A 17,014-nucleotide genomic window follows, 5' to 3' on the forward strand; every position below is an offset into this window, starting at 1 on the left:
AGACGCCCCCGCCGCCCCGGGTAGGGTTTCCCGGGGAGGGAGGCGCTGGACATCCGAGCCGCCGTTAATGATTGATGCGGCCGCAGCGGGGGGGCCGGGCCCGGGAGAGCCCCGCGGCCGCGCCTCCCCGCAGCGAGGTGTGCGGCCGGGCCGGGCAGCGCAGACCCCTAAGGGCCCCTCTGCGCCGGCAGCACTCCCGGGGCCCGGGGCAGGGACCTCTGGCACGGGGACACGCGAGCAGACCCACCCGCTTTGTAGGGGGCCCTTCCCACGGGGCCGTTTTGGTGCAAAAAGCACAGAGGGGGCATCGGCATCGGCTGTCCGCGGGGCTGCGGGTGCTGCTGCCCGGCCCCGCGGGCGGCGGCTGCGCCAGCGCCGGCGGCAAAAGCCCCGAGAAAGGGGAGGGTGACCCCGCGGCGTCGGGAGATCCCCAGCAGACGGGAGGGACCTGGGAGATACCCCCAGAGAGGGGACATCGGGCAGCTGGGTGGATTTCTGCCGTGTGTGCTTCAGTGAGGCCGCCTGAGACCTGGTTTCTTTGGTGACATTATCTCGTGCAATGAATGCAAACGTTATTTTAGGCTAAACGTCCCCGGCCAGGCTGGAAAGGGCGTACGTTGCACTGACACATAGGGCACCCACCTTATCTCCGCGCTCCAAGTGGGGCGGCTGGGAGGGAGACTGGGTAGCGGGCTGACAGTAGCTGCTCTGTGTTGATCCTTAGACAAATCCTACATTTATCGGCGGTGCGGTTATGCAAGCAGCACAGTTACATAATCGGAATATAAAAATACAGGGAAAAGCAGTGTATGCGTGTTACTGTACCTTAATGCATCTGAAGTAAATAGAAGGAAAGGTAAGTAACTGTTGCAGGTGCAGGTAGGAGCCAGAGTAAGGAATATATATATAAGATATATATGTACGGTCATACAGTATAAACCGAGGTCCAGTGGAATTAGGACACTCTACCCAAAGATTTTTATAAAAATCTTCTATTCAATAGTGAATCATGACAACATGGAAAATCTTCTGAACAAGGAGGTAATCAGAAACATGGTTTTAAAAATTGGCACCAAGAAAGTAGTAAAAATGTGTTGCCGAAAGTGATTTTCAATGCATTTTTCATTACAGTAAAAATATTGATTTTACGGAATTGTCAAAAGTAGGGCAGACTGGTGACACTGCTTATAATCTTTATAAAAACTACACAGGAGTCCTGCTAGGAAAGTAAACACAACTAAACAGTGCTGAAAAGGCAAGGGGAGGAGTAAAAATAATAAACTGAGAGACCTATTTTTTAGATAACGGGCCTAGCGTGCTCTGATGCCCGTGTGTTTTAGAGGGCGAGAGGGCAGGTGGGGGTGCCTGGCGGCGTGCAGGGACACACCAACCAGACGCTCCTTGAGGAGTGACTGACACGGCTCTGCGTAATCCGCCTGTGGCGAGCCTCAGCTGCACCAGAAGCGAGCAGGGCCCCGCTCACTGTGGGCTCTGCAGAGTGTGATTTAGGGAGAGGAAGGGCTCTTTGGGATTAAACGAAAACTGCTCAGCCTCTGGTAGAGGTCAGGATTCTAATGGGGCTGCTCTGTACTAGAGAGGCCGCCCTGAAGAAGAGACAGGCCGGGTGCTGGACCATTTGCTGCACTGCCAGGGATGCTCCTGGTGGTGAGGGGGCTGTTAGAAGATACCTCCTCCCCTGCCCTGCTCCCACCACGCCACGCCACGCCACGCCACACCACACCACACCACACACGCAGGCACTCCTCAGTAGGGCTCTGGTGATCGTTTCTCCCGGTCCCTAAGTGATACTTCCATGTACGGTGGCGAGTGCCATTGCAGGCCCTAGGGAAAAGGACCGAAGTGACCATGATCTTCAGCCTCCCTCGTCAAGGTTAGATAAGGAGAGGTGGTTGACTGGGAGCAATCTGGTTTTAGACCTGTGCTAAAGAGCCTGTTGGAAAGCCACCAGCAGCTGTTGCAACAGATGGCGTCTAAAGAAAAACAGCATCCGCCGCTGACTGGGAAGTGCTGGCCGCGCAGTGGCAGCAGGGCTCGTTCGACACGTTCTGACTTTCCTACAACCTCCAGAATTTCAGGGATGTGGGAGGTGTTCAGCCCTCTTGCCTCAGGGAGTTCTGGGGTATCACCTGGCTTCCTGGGAGAAACACCCACTGGGTTTGTGTTTTTACAGGGGGCAGCCCAGGCCGCGAGGAGCAGGCAGGAGTTGCTTGTGGTTCAAGACTGACACAGTGCTGGTGGCCACTGGACCATCAGGGTATTGGTGGAGATATGCACTAACGCTGCAGAGAAGATAAATGTCTGAAAATTTCTCCCTACTATGGATGTCTTCCTGTAATATTTTAAGATGTCTTAAAATAATATTTAGGGGGGTAGGGGTTTTCTGTTTTGCAGAGCCAAGGATCACTTGAGAGACTTGTACATACTGGCCCCACTGGAGGAAGCACAGGCCTGGTAACTATTTTTGTTTGCTTTGTCCCTGGTGGGTTTACCTGTTAACACTGTGCTACAGATAAATACAAGCAGTGTAAAATAAATACAGATTTTCTTTTCTCTGCCTCTGTGCAGGGATCCAGCTTTGGCTTGTCCCAGGTGCCCTCCTGATGTCACACATGCATAAGCAGGGTCTCCTAGTCTGGCCAGAAAGTGCCACAGATGTCTCGGAGCTTCTAAAGATCACAGTTCACATCATTGTCAAGTGACAGCAATGTAGCTTTAGCAGCCACGTTAATGAAACTCATTACTAACGATCTGGTTCTTTTGCCTTTTTCCAAGGCTGCCTCCTCACAGGGGAGGATGGTCTCTGAGGACAGATTGGGCTTTCATAAAGACAACTGCATACATCTTACATTGAGTTAATTATTCTGTTCCCAAGCCAGCTGTGGAGTAGTGTACTGGGAACCTTACAATTTAAAGCACTTACAACCTCAAAATAGCCTCTTATTCATATGTAGTCCATCAAGGATAGTATTACATGACTATTATGTGGTAGACAAGGGAAAATCAGGGCATCTGGAGGTCACAGAGAGGAGTCATAGAATCATAGAATAGTTTGGGTTGGAAGGGATGGAAGGGACCTTTGAAGGTCATCTAGTCCAACCCCCCTGCTGTGGGCAGGGACATCTTCAACTAGATCAGGTGGCTCAGAGCCCCGTCTAACCTGGCCTTGAATGTTTCCAGGGATGGGGCATCTACCACCTCTCTGGGCAACCTGTGCCAGTGTGTCACCACCCTCATTGTTAAAAATTTCTTCCTTATATCTGGTCTAAATCTGCCCTCTTTTAGTTTAAAACCATTCCCCCTTGTCCTGTCGCAACAAGCCCTGCTAAAAAGTTTGTCCCCATCTTTCTTATAAGCCCCCTTTAAGTACTGAAGGGCTGCAATAAGGTCTCCCCGAAGCCTTCTCTTCTCCAGGCTGAAGAACCCCAACTCTCTCAACCTTTCTTCATTGGAGAGGTGTTCCATCCCCCTGATCATTTTTGTGGCCCTCCTCTGGACCCACTCCAACAGGTCCATGTCTTGTCCATGTAATGTAGTGCATGAAGAGGCCTCAGTGCATTTTTCTAAACCAGAGTTTATATTTAGAAGGGCATGGTCAGCATATACCAGGGTTTCTTCTAGCATGTGTAGAATTTTCTGCAGGCTTTCTCTCCAAATAACCTTTGAGAAGACTCTTAAAACACTGATGAAGGCACTGCCTAATGAGGTAAGTCATGGAAGATAATGTTAATCAGCGCTGGCTGAAGACTCAGTAAAATGTGCCAAAATACCAAATGTGGGTTTGTTTCTACTTTTGTTTTATTCATTGTTGAAGTCCTTTCACAAGGTATCATCTTGTCTGAAATATCAGAAACTCTGTAAGATATTCCGAATTACTTCAACCCTCCCCAATGAAATTATGCGTTTTAGTTAGGGGAAAAAAAAGCTAATTTCATCTTTTGCACTCTAAGATACTCAGCCACGCTAGGGAAGAGGTTGTACTTAGCCCTCCTATTATCCGTTGCCTTTCTGAGTGAGTAAAGAAACTAACTTAGATCTACCACTAGAGGGTTTACTCTTGTGAACAAGCAATGGTGGTGTTTGGAAGATTTAAGATGCTTTTGGAGATACACCTTCAGCCTCACCCAATTCAACCCACTCACACTGGCAAACATCAGTCTTAAGAACTCTTGCTTGACATAATCCTTCACCATACAACTCTGTCTCTCTCATTTCTTTTTCCTTTCTATATTTACACCTTCAAGACAGATTTTACCAATTTCTTTCTTAATAAGAAGTTTTACCTGAGTAAAAACATTTAACCTCTTCGTTTGCTCTGGATTTTTATCCTTCTTCACTAAAATCTCTTTAGTAAATCTGATTCTGTTCTGACATCTTCCATGGAACCCCATTGACCAGGAGTGAGGGTAGAATTTGGCTCTATTTATTTGAGAAGAGTAGGTGTTAAAGAAAGAGAGGCTTTAGCCTCATCTAACTTTGTCTAATGTAGCTTGCAGTTTCTCTGGGAGAACATCTTAACAGATACACAGACATACAAACACGGTCCTTTTGTTCTACATGATTTTTTTTAATCCTTTCTCAAGTGTGTATCAATCTCTTGAAAATAATGTCTTGATGGGTAACTTTCTACTGCAGCGATTATGATCTTTTGTAATAGTTTGAGTAGGCACAGTGCTTTGATCTAATATTGAAGAGATTAACTTGCCTTTAGAGATTCTACCCCACTATTTTTTCAGACTGGATAAACAGGAATCCTTGCATCATTTTCTCCTTCTTGAGTAACTAATTAGGGACAATTATACTTTATAAACATAATTCCTTAATAGATAAAGAGAAGTGAAAGTGATACTTGTATTTTAAAGCCTCACTTGGAAGTGAGAAAAGCTAGATATGGTAAAGGGAATAACAGTAACTGACACCATCACGATTGCATAGCAATGTTCATTTTAACCTCTCTTTCACCGGGAGCTTCTAATTTTCTGCTCTCTTTACCTTCAACTTGAATATTATCAGGTTTGTGCTCTTTATGCTTTAAAAACCAGCAATAAAACCAACCTGAAATAATCTGAAAAAACTCTAAACACAGCAAACTGGGAAAAACCACCTCATATTTAAGAAAATATTTGGTTGTTGTCTTTTTTAAATTCTTGTTTTTCAAAGACTAGGGGTAGAACTTGTGTTTTCCTGGACAGCAGCAAATCTGAACATAAGTATTGCAGAGAAATTTGTTTCACTGTGATGAAAAATAGCATATTGGGTGTATGCATATTTCATACATGTTTTCCGTGATCAGAATCCACCACTGTCCCACCTACCGGGCCTCACAGCAAGAGCAAAGTACAACTTGTCCTTTGCAAGGGTTGCAGGACTGAACCCTCTCTTACAAACTGCATGGCTAAGGAAATTGTTTTGTTTGTATGTGCTGAGTGAGAGTGTTTTCCAGAGCACAAACTGCTACTCACTGTTAGTAAGCTGAAAGGAGGGACTCTTGGCAATGACAAAGGAAAGATTGCTGTTGCACTCATCTTGAACTTCCATGCTTTTAAACAGCTGATAAATTTGCACATCTGGATTCCAGCCACGTAGGCTAATTCTCTCTGACAAGAAGCTGCAGGAGAACTTTTGGAATTAAGCCTTCATTCGATACTCGCACTAATGCCTGGAAAACACACCGCAAATTACCGACCTTTCTCAGCCAGACAGTACAAGTCAGATGTTGCCCCTGTGACTGGTTGCCCCTGTGAGGCGTAATGGGCCTCACAGCTTGAGGAGTCCCAGGGGGAGAAAGAATCCAGGTTCCCTGATAAGACACGTGTCCCAGGAGAGCAGCGGGGTCCTAGAAGGGAAAGCGGCTGCTGAATGGCAGGACTAGAGCAGGACTCGCAGCTGAGAAAAGGTAGGGCACCAGCATGGAGAGATGGAGAAACACAGAGATGGCTCCAGCCACAAGACAGAGCAGTAGCAACAAGTCCAGGATGCTGGGAACCTCGGAGCCAAATTGCCCTCTCCCAGCCACCCTCTCTGGCTTTTTTTTGTTATTCTGGGGGTCCCTGCTAAAGCATCTCAATTCATCCCTGTGGCTCCTAGCAGCCCAGGCTACCTGTGCTCCAGCTGCCTGCCTCACCTCGTCTCTGCCCTGCTCTCCTCCCATGCTGCACACCCATAGCTTCCCAGCGACACGGGGTACTCCCTGAGTACGCGGGGGAGTGTGCACCTACCTATTTTGAGAATCCTTCCCTAGCAATTTTCAGTCTCAGGGGTGGGAGGAGATGGAGGGTGGAATAAGGGAAAAGAAGCTGGAAGGCTGCTGCCTAAGCAATGGGGAAACAGCACACACAGCCTGTGGCTTTAGGGATCTGTGGGCCACTACTGAGAGCATGAAATGACTCTCAGAGTTACAAACCTCTACAGCCAGCAGCTACACTTCTGTCCTACTCCTGATCTGCCTGCCTCGTGCCCTCAAACGTGCCTCCTTTGCTACAGGGTAGGGAACTTCCAGAGCACTTTAAATCCTTCCTCTCCCCTTCCCTCACACCCACCTTTGCAAAAGGATTGCAGCAGTTCAGCTGTGCTCTGGCCTGGGGTGGGAGCAAGGGAGAGATCTCCTCTGAAAGTGGGGAAAAAACAGCCAGAAAGAGAAGGGTAATGCACCGCAGCATGTGGTTTACTTAATGTAGCTTAGTGTTAATTATTTATGATAATTCATTATTTTCTCTAATATATTGCCTAATGATATCTGTCATTGTAACAACAGTTAATAAACAACTCCCAGGTCTGTGTGCAACCAGACCTACTGCACTATAATGAAAAATGTCTAATACTTCCTTTTTAATATTATCATTAGGCTACCCTTTCCAGCATTAATTCTCCATAGATTTCTGCATCTCGCTGCTTCCTTTCCTTCCCTCTCTCCTCCCTCCCCTTTCTCTCCCATTAAGCCCAAGACACTGACATGTGTTGTCATTCACTAACTGTACACAAGTGCTACTGTACTACTGCAATGTGTTATAAATAGCACAGATTCAGGAGTACAGTTCATTATGAAAAATTATCTTTAGAGATGACCTTTGAAACTCTAAGTATATCTTTCCTGTTTTTCACAGCATGGTCTGGATCATGATGCTCTTAATTTGGTGCAGTTTATTGATTACAAAAGAGCGTAGAGGCTGAGCAGTAAGCAGAGGATTTAAACAGTGAGGTGGATAATTAAAAAGGATTAATGAGGTGGATTAAATAAAGAGATTGAGGCCAAATGGAGCACAAATTTTCTTAACATTAGTGGCCCCAAAACTCTAGCATCCAAGGGCACATTCCTCTTTCCAGGTAGATGTTTGCTTTTTACCTAGAAGTGTCAAGTCTTTCTTTCATACCAGGTTTATTAATGCAGTCCCAGCAGAGCTGAGCAGCATCCAGCATCTCCTCTTGCGGCCCTAAGTTCCCCAGCTGGTTTGCTTCCAACTCATTGCTGCACCTGTTCCCACTACCATGTTAAAAAAATCCAAAAGCAGGTCACGGATGACACTAATCCTGTGCCTCTGCAAGCTGGTGAAGTGGTTCTCAAGAAAACAGTGAGAAAGGTGGGGGAAGAGAACTTGACTGGGATTCTGAAGCAATAAGACCCTGTTTAATCCATCTCTAAAGCTCCTTGGCCAACACCATTCCTTCCTGTGGAAGGGCTGCTCTATGGGCAAGTTCGGAGCTCAACAAATCCTAAAAAGACTGATGGAATTGTCTCCAAATCCTGCTGTAAAGGGATGGGTTTTATTTCTCCCTCCTTCTCTCCAAGCCAGCAGTGATTCCCCTTCAAATCTGTGCAAAGCCTTGGGGTGCCCACAGAAAGCTGTGCAGAGCCGTCCTCCCGAGCAGAATGTGAGATCCTGGATGGTAAGGTGCTGTGTCAGCTGTAGGTATAGCAAACACTAATTGTTGTAATTGCTTATTGCTGAAGGGAGCTCAATAAACCTCTGATCTCTCTTGATCCGTAGCTGCCAATCCATTATCAGAAAATTTTTGCATGGTTATTTTGCAAACGGTGGAAGGAGGCTTGAAAAGCAAGGAGAAATGCATATTTCTGCCACGTAACCCTTCTCGGTCTACCTCACCTTTTTCTTAGTTGCAGCAGCGCTGCCTGGCCAACCACTTATTTGATTGCAGCGTAAAGCAATTTGCATCTACAGAATGATGATGATTATTATTTATTATTTTGCTATTTTTTGTGTGACTTAGGAAGTAGAAATCATGTAATGTAGTAAATTTACCCTAAGGCGTGCCGAGGGGTAGAGCCGGGGATCAGCCGCCTGAGCGGGGGGGGGTGCCCGGTGCCGGTGGCGGGCTGGCCCTGCCCTCTGCCGGAGCGTGCGCACACGGCCGCGGAGGGCGGCGTTTCCCCAGCCCCCCGCTATCCCTGCGAAGCTGCTCCTCACGGGAGGAACAAGAGAGGGTCGTAGTGTTTGCTTTTGTCCGTGCTGCTGGTCTTGCGTATTGATCCGCGTTTGCTGGCTTTGAGCGAGACTTTTCTCCTTTTCTCCAGCTCCCGAGTGACTCTTCATTTTCACACCACTGTAGTGTAACTTCCACTAACCAACCTACTTGACAGCCAGCATCAGGACCTGCGCTATGGCAGTAGCCGTGAAAAGACTCACAGCTAAACCTTCACCCCAAGGATAGCTACCGGCAGAGCAACATGCTCTCGTCAGACCATCTCCCCAGCTGCAGCAGGCGAGGTTTCCTGAGGGTTTTGCCCTCCTCTCTAAACTTCCAGTCCTCTCCAGTTGCCCCTGCCCTTCTCTGGGGCTTTTTGCTTTCTTTTTGCCTCTTCTGGAAGCTCCCCCGTCATCCTCCGCTGACAAATGTGGTTATTAGCGTAGGCCCTCCTCTCTCCTGTCACTCACAGGGCAGTAGGTGTTGGGAGTTGGTGGATTTAAAGCTTTCATTAGTTTCTGTGTATTTACTGTCTTTTCCTTAAGTATTCTCTCAACCCCAGCATCTTCCACGGTGATGAAAATCCATAAAAGCACAGGAATGCAAGACTCGTGATAAATGTAACGTGACCTCTGGTTATAATCCCTAGTTAAGCAATGTTCAATAACGAAAGTTGCTGTGGTGGTGTGTTATCAAACCCAGTAATGGAGGATTTGCTGTGCTATCCTTTCCACTGTTTATGTCTGGGCTTTTCTTGATTTGATGTAACATTTTGATGTTGTTCAGAACCGTATTCTTTCTATTTCACTTTGCTAGGTGTTTAGGGGCAAGCCCTGTCTCCAAATTGTATGACCCCACGCTGCTCAGTGTCTGTGGCCACGGATGAGGAGAGCTGTGCAGGATGGCCGAAGCACAGGCCGCTGCAGCTGCACAACACGCTGTCCGTCCTGCCCAGCCTGATCCCGCGTGAGGCCTTCCCACCTAACGCACGTTTTGGGCCCTTGGCGTGCACCAAGAGCAGTCCGAGCATTTCCACGCTGCAGGACACGCAGACCACCCACCCGTGGGCTTCCCAGCACCCGCAGCTGACTCCTGCTACAGCTCTACTCATCCCACCCGAGCTGTTCCCGACTGTCACCTGCTAGTGTCTTGTAGGAAAACATCTGGCGATTAAAAAAGGCTCTGTATGCTCTGCACGGTCCTCTCCCCCCCGGGGGGCTCAGGCAACGCGGGACCGCGCCTTGTGTGTCTGAAAGCCGACCCCTCGCGTCAGGGTTTGTCCCGCGGGACCGCGCGTCCTTCACACGGGCAGGCGAAGGGCCGGTGCCTCCTCATGGCGCACCGCTCAGCAGCACGGCCCGTGCCTGCGCTGTGCGCCGGGCCGGCCGCCGAGGCACCGAGGGGTGTCGGGCGGGCGCGGGCTCCCGCCGCGGGCTGCCTGCCGCTGCCTGCCTTACCGCAGCTGGTTGCTAGGCAGATTTGGGTTGCCTAGCGACTTCATTTGGATTTTCTTCTGCTAATGCGGGAGCAAGAGACCCGGGAGACTCACACACCGCCCGCCACAGCGGGCTGCGGGCGCACCGCCCGGGCTGCCGCCGCCCCTCCGCTGAGGAGAGGGTACGGGGACAGGCCCCGCCCTGCCCGGGCGGAGGCCGCCCCATCGGTGGCTCGGCTATCGGCTTCCCGCCCTCCGCTCGCGGGCTCGGTGGGATCGGCGCTCGCTTTCTCGCCGCCAGGGCTGAGCGAAGGGAGAGGCAAGATGGCGGACAAGGCGCCCAGCGGCTCGCAGAAAGCCAGTGGGAAGGTGAGGCCGTTCCGCGGGCCGGCCCGCGGCCCGCCGGCCCGCTCCGCCGCCGGGGGCCATGGCCGCCGCCTGCCTGCGCGGCGGCGGGGCCCGGGAGTGGCGGGGCGGCGAGGCGCGGGTGGCGCGGCCTGCTCCGTCCCTGCTTTCTGCCCGGGGTGACTGCGGGCCCCGGGAGGGGGTGGGGAGGCGGGAGGGGGGCGGCGCGGCGGGCGCGGGGGGGGCCCGGGCCTCTCGCGGGGCATCCCCTTTCCCCGGAACCGCCCTGGGCACGTCTCTATCCTGGGCCGGCGGCAGCGGCCTCCTCGCGTCCCCGTGCCCCCGGCGGAGGGATGCGGGGGCCCGGCGGTGCGCGCTGTAACTGCAGGCGCGGGTCGTCCTGTTCTAACCGGCGCATCCGCGGTTTCGGATGCGGGTTGTTAGTTAGTGCCCGAGTCTTACCCGTGCCCGTGTAGGTGTGTAATTTCGCTCGTGCTGGGAGTCCCGATCCCCGCCGGGCTGAAGCCCGCGTGGGGTTAGTTTCCAACTTGCGATTGTGAAGGAAAATGATAATTTGAGAGCGAGTCTCTTTTGGTTTGCGATGAAATTACAAATTTCACAAAATGACCGTGGCGTTCCCCGCTCTTTTCACTGTACCCGCTCGACTTCCTGTAATTATTGTTTGTTGGATTTGCAGACCAGAAGTCCAGGTAGTGCAGGAGTTCTGGCAAACTTGTCCAGAGCTGTGGGCTGAAACCAGCGCCTGGCTGGCTGCGGGTAGTAACAGCACAGAGCTGCCTGCTCGCTAAGCACCCCCTCCTGCCAAGAGAGTAGAGGGTAAGATATGTTTTGGGGGATGCACTGGCAGCTGACAGTTTGACGATTAGCGATTAGTGACACTTCCTTTCACTCAGCCTTGTTGCAGGTTTTAGTCCAGAAGTATATAAATCTTCCAGTTTTTGGTGTGGGTTTTTTTTGTGTGGTATGTATGTGTGTTTGTTTTTGGGGTTTTTTTTGTGTGTGTGTGTGTAAGTGTGTAAATCGGTCAAGGGAGAAGCCACATTTTGGCTCAGGAATTTCCAGTGCTATATAGATCAATAATTTTTACCCATTTTTGTATTCAGCTAAAACAGCATTATTTTTTGTTTGCTGCTAGGAAACTAGCTGAAATGTAGTTACCAAGAGCCTTTGCATGTTTACCCAGTTGGTGTTATTAGAGTAGGAGAGTTTTATTTTTGTTTCCCTTTTATGATCTATGCCAAATATTGCCAGGAAACATTTTTTTGGATCTTGCCTTTGGCTTGGAACTGCAAGTAAGAGCTGGACAGAAAACTTCAGTAGTAAAGTAGGTCTTAATTTATGGAGAATGGCTTCCAGGGAATAAGACATTTTGGGATTTCAAGTATAACTAGACATAGAATAATAATTTAATTATTGATTACTGCAACTGATAACATGGTACACAAAACCAACCCAGATGTGATCCTTTTCTTTTCACAGTTATGTCATGGACTTTTCTTGTTTTGTCATTTACTATTTCTGTAGGGATGATTTTTTTTTTTAAATATACAGTAATAATTAATTTATAAGAATTGTTTTCTGTCCTAGATCTTAGTTCTGCAGAGGTATGTGCAGACACTTAACTTTGTACTAAGTCATCCATCCCATTGAAGTCAGTGGAACTGCTAGAGAATTAAAGTCAAACACGTGCGTTAGTCTGTCAAGGCCTGTTGAGGAGGTCCTGTATCTTGCCATCTTCGTGCAGTTCCTGCTCTCCCCTCAATTTCCCATTACTCTAGACGCATGTGCTGTGTTTCCAGTAGTCTTTTCCCATGCTTTACATTCTAGATTTCACTTTTTTTGTATTGTCAATATTATTTTATGTGCCAAAGAAAATAGTGATAGTACACACCTGGATCCATGAGAATGTTTTTGTTGAAAAGTGAAATAAAATAAGATATGCGTACCTCTTGGGATTTTTTTCCTTCAACCTCAACTTTCTTTGGGGGGCAGGGTGTATGTAGTGTCTTTTTTTTGTCATTTCATTAATGCTTGCGATACATATATCCATAGAGATACTTTTCAGATGTCTGCAGAAAGAAGTATGACATAACAGTACTGAAATTAGTAATATTCTTATTTTTTGTAATTCATTTGTTCATGCAAGGATAAAAATGTGTATTTTTAGTTGAGCCTATATGAAAATGTTTATGGTTTAACAATCTAAGCAAATAACCATTTTGCTCAATTTCTTAAAGTAATTATTTATCAAAGATTTTGATTTTTTTGATCATTTTAAATTCATTTACTTACATATCGAAATGGAAGTTTTAGGCTCCATTTCTTTTGGTGCATTGTATTTGCAAGTTATAAGAATAATTGTACTTGCAAAACAAATGTGTCTCGTAGACTCCATAAGGTATGTTTCAGTGGCAATTCCAAGATGTGCCTTTACTGGCTTCTAGCCTGCCTCCTGGGAAGACGCAGTGACATTTTATTTTCTGTGCTTTGTGAAGAGCTGTGGCCTAGCGGTTGAAGACTTGAACACTTACAGTAAGATACGGTTTCTCCCCTTCAGGACGGGTGGTGTTTGTTCTTCGGTCTTAGTGTCCAAGTACTGATTTTGAAGATACAGCCAGTTGTTTTATTTTATAGTGTAAAATCAAGCTTATTTCAGTCAGGCATTATCTGTTTGATTCACTATTTGAAAACTATCACTGGAGATGGTACAGGTCCAGGAGCAGCCACTGCCTGTGTTGCTGTGGTGGTAGCTGCTTTTTATGGTACTGTCAGCTTCTGAATAAGTTTGAGAGCCCTCCGATGTGAAATATGTTGCAAAAGCATAATCTATTCCTTTGTCACTTTGAGATTAGGATAGCAAGATATGTGCTTGAGATTTCCAGCAATCTAAATAGGAAAGAAGGACAAAATTAAGGAAGAGAAAATAGAGATTGCCCAAGACTGCGCAGGAGGTCAGTGTAGGATATGATTCTGAAATGGCAGATACTGATTATGTTCAATTATTATCTTGATGTAATGAAATATTAGCAGCTCAATGACTCTGCCATTTTCTTACTTTATCTTCTGAGAATAGTGACTATATTGCATGTCCACTGCTCTTACATATAATGCCGTACGAATTGGGTACCATGTGGCAGAAGAGATTATCCACTTGGACCAAGCTGTAGATTTCCTTTTTCATTCTAAAAAAATGTTAACATTTTTTAACAACATTTAACAACATTCTTTAATCTGAAATGCATTTCTCAGGTTTTTGAGTAAGTTATGTGTGAATTAAATGTTGAAGAACAGTGATTACTTGCTTGTGAGTGGACAGCTTTCCTTGGTAAGTTAAAGTGTATGGAGAGTGGCAGTGTAAAATCTGTACATGTGGTGAATTCCAGTTAGATGTGGCATTCTGCAGGATGGTGAAACTCGTGATCTCTAACTTTTTCTGTATTGTTTTTCAACTGGTGACCAGGAGCAGGAGAGGCGTAAGTGTGTTCCTCTGTTGATGAAAATGTAAAAGGGAGGTGTCCTCGTTTCCTCTCTTGCAGTAGAAAGTTATATGTCGGCAGCTCCTGTTCATCTGAGTTTAAGGGTATAATGGAGTAGGATTCCTTGCAAATACTTTGAAGAAAACCATTTTCCATTTACTTTTGTGTCTGCAAGTGATACCTATTTAAATAGTGAATAGTATTAATATGCACTATTCCAGTAAATGTAAAGAGTAAATAGATTAGCTATAAAATAATATGCAGGTGTTTGCAAGCATTTGTTTTCTAGACAGTTTGCTAGAGAAAGGAAGAACAAAAAAGACAAGTTGGGCTGGAAACCTCCCCGCCTTTGCTAGATTTTAACATCTTAATTTTAACATCTTAACATTCCATTTGCTTTTCCTTGGTGTCAGTGCTGACACAAACCACTCCCAGCCTTAGCTACTTTTTCCCTCCCGAACATTGTCCTCTTTAGCTGATTTGGCATGATTTGGGTGGGGGGTGTGAGCTTGCTATGAATTGGAAACTTGTTTGGCTGAACCTCCCCAACTCTCTCTTTCCTAGGTGATCATTTAGATCGGGAAAAGTGATCTAATTCAGCGTGCCCAGCTGCCCAGTATGGGGGCAGAATCAATGGAAGGTGTCGAAACAGGGCAAGAATGTCTTACACCAGAGTTTCTTGTAAACACTTTACCCTGAAGCTATTAGTTTTTGCAAGGGCAAGGCTTTTATTTATGTTTAAGTTGTAGCCATTACAGTTGTAAAAATAACATTCAGCATTTGGAAGGCCACAGATTGTCTCCTGGGTTTTATTGGCAGCTTTTGTGCTTTTGTTGCTCTTTGTTGTTTTACTAAATGGCATCAGTATTAATTTAAAAACCAACAACAACAAAAAAAGATGTTTGCTTATGTTATACAGCATATTTTAAATATTTGTGAAATAATATGATCGTGCCAGTTTTACCCAGAGATCGTTAAATTTGAAGAAACTATGAAGAGCTGGATTTGTGGGCACTTGCACTTCTGACAGAAAGGAAGATTTGGAAGAGCAGTTGTCTCTTCTATGTTTTCTTTGGAAGCTGCCATGAAGCTGGAAGAAAATTTGAACATCAGAATCTGACAGAGGGCTCTCTGCTTTGGCTTTCTGATAGGAATTTGCCATAAATCTCATTTGTATGGTCCTTTGAGGATTTTTTTTTTTTTTTCTTTCTTTCTTTTGAAGGTTCAGTAAACTTGGCTAGACTCAGTAATGGAGCTTTGAGTGACCTGACCTCCAAGACTGTGGTTTGAAGGGCTGTATTTTACTGGAATGCCATTTCAGCAGCCTGTATTGCTACTTCAGTTATGCTGGCACAATTCTTTGAGGGACCTGTGCAGTGAAAGAGATTGAGAAAGTGATCCAACTGGAAAATAGGCTGGTTTAGGGGGGGGGGGGGGAAGGTTTCATGCAGGCTGGTAGAGGCAGTGAGTTGGGAGTGAGAAGACATTTGTAGATTGTTTATGCTGGCAAAGACTGAAAGATGGACTCATTGCATTTTTTCTGTCAGTGTTTTGAACATGAAGGAGCTATCCTCACATCTCGGACATCATCAGGTGCAGGACAGAGCTTTGGGTATGTTTCTGTTAACAGTTAGTTCAGTTGAGCTACTTAACATAATGAGAAGAGGAAAAAATAATCCTGTTCCAGGTTTAACACAGGTGGGCAACATGTTCTGAAATGCTTCTCTCGGTAAATGTTAGAAAGACACTGTGGTTCCGCTGAGTCAACTCAGCTGGTGTGACTCTTAAGGAAACAAAATTGCCCCTTTTGTCAAGCTGGTGCAAATAGATGCAAAGTGCAGTGCTGTGAGAAGCAGGTTTTTTTAATAACTGCTATTTAGAAACTGGCAGATAGCAGTGTGTAATTTTGTCAAGAATCCTTTCATCTTGTGCTTTGCGGGTACAGTGGCTTGGATGGTCAGAACCAGTACCAAAGGTATGAACTAAATTTATAGATGGGAAGAGAAGACCTTAAAAATAAGAACTGTTTAAGGAGAGGAATAGTGGGGCTCTGCAAAGCTGCTAGTTGCTGTGGGATAAAGTTGGTGTAAAAGCTAAAACTGCTTTTAGAAGTTTTCAGAGTGCACCTTAGTAGAAATTCTGTGCTCGGCTAATGTTTGGGGTGGCTTACTCCACAGTGCCGTGGTCCCTGTTGGTGGGTTGGGAAGCACTGCTGTACTTCTAGCTCAGTGACTTCCAGACTTTTTTGATCATTGGCCTGCTTTCCCGTTGTTAGCCCGCAGAATGTCTGCGTGCTGCCATGCATTGAAAGCCTTTCCAAGCAGTATCATCTGCTCTGTTGCTGGAGAAACAGATTCAGTGTCTGTTACTTTTTTTATGTTCTTCCTCAGGATATTGTGTCTTATGTATCATTGTACTGAGCATTGGTACTGTTTGTTACTGTGTGTGATGCCTTGTTTGTTGTCCTCCCTGTAAGAGCTTCAGCACCCATCCCTGTTGGAGGGTGTCTCTTTCCAAAACTTCTGTAAATGAAACAGATGTGGAGAATTGAGAAATGGTCATTTCATTTTGCTGTTGCCAAACAGCCTCTTTTCCCCCAAGCAGTGCTAGGTCTCAACTCTGTTAGTACAGTAAGGCAGATGGCGTTGTATCAGTCCACCTTTGAGATTTATCTTTTTAACTGCAGGTCTGAATTTTTTTTTTTTAAGGGTGGAATTGAACTGATGTGTTGGTTTCCACAGGGTAGCAGCTGGCAGCAGGAAGAATGCTGTTTCCAAGCTTTGAAATTCTTTTGCACAGTGTCTTTCGTTTATCTGTGTGATGTCGTGCTATACATTCATATACTCTCTGGGGAAGGACAGGTTTCCTTAAGCTACATTTTTGCAGTACGTAGAACTGTGGATAACAGATTACTGATTTGAGTGTCATAGGCAATTGTGAATCACAAAAAAATCCAGCACCAAATACAGAGGAAAAATTTGCAGGAAGCGGTATTAGTAAAAGATGCTTGTGATATTTGCTTCCACATGTATTTTAATGAACTGCTACTGGTACAGGTGAACTAAACTTTTTATTAACTTCTGTGCAAAGATGTGCCTTGTGAGTAATGTATAGTGCTACAGGTAAGTGGATTTGGGAGGTCTTTGAGAGTAAGACATAACTGGTTTTTTTTGTTTGTTTTTTTCCCCCTTTCTCTTTCTTAAAAAAAACCCCAAATGTCTATTCCTAGCAACCTTCTCACTTTTAAGGGTTGTATCTTTGTGTCTCTCTTTACCTTTGTGGACTCAGTTCTGGTTCT

The 17,014-nt window shown here is 46.2% G+C and overlaps 1 protein-coding gene across 10 annotated transcripts in view; it reads left to right on the forward strand.

Moving 5' to 3' along the window:
• The first annotated feature begins 8,834 nt into the window (after positions 1–8,834).
• The window catches only part of U2SURP (U2 snRNP associated SURP domain containing), a 48,441-nt gene continuing 40,261 nt past the window's right edge, over positions 8,835–17,014 (forward strand). For 6 of the 10 annotated variants that reach the window (XM_075158315.1, XM_075158317.1, XM_075158318.1 and 3 more), the window contains exon 1: positions 10,127–10,243. In XM_075158315.1, the coding sequence (XP_075014416.1) occupies positions 10,199–10,243 (45 nt within the window). In that variant the 5' untranslated portion in view covers positions 10,127–10,198. Of the gene's footprint in view, positions 10,244–17,014 lie in introns of all 10 variants that reach the window. The other 4 variants (XM_075158316.1, XM_075158325.1, XM_075158321.1 and 1 more) reach the window with 2 other exon arrangements.

Source organism: Calonectris borealis, chromosome 9 (assembly GCF_964195595.1).
Source record: "Calonectris borealis chromosome 9, bCalBor7.hap1.2, whole genome shotgun sequence".
Lineage (NCBI taxonomy): Eukaryota > Metazoa > Chordata > Aves > Procellariiformes > Procellariidae > Calonectris > Calonectris borealis.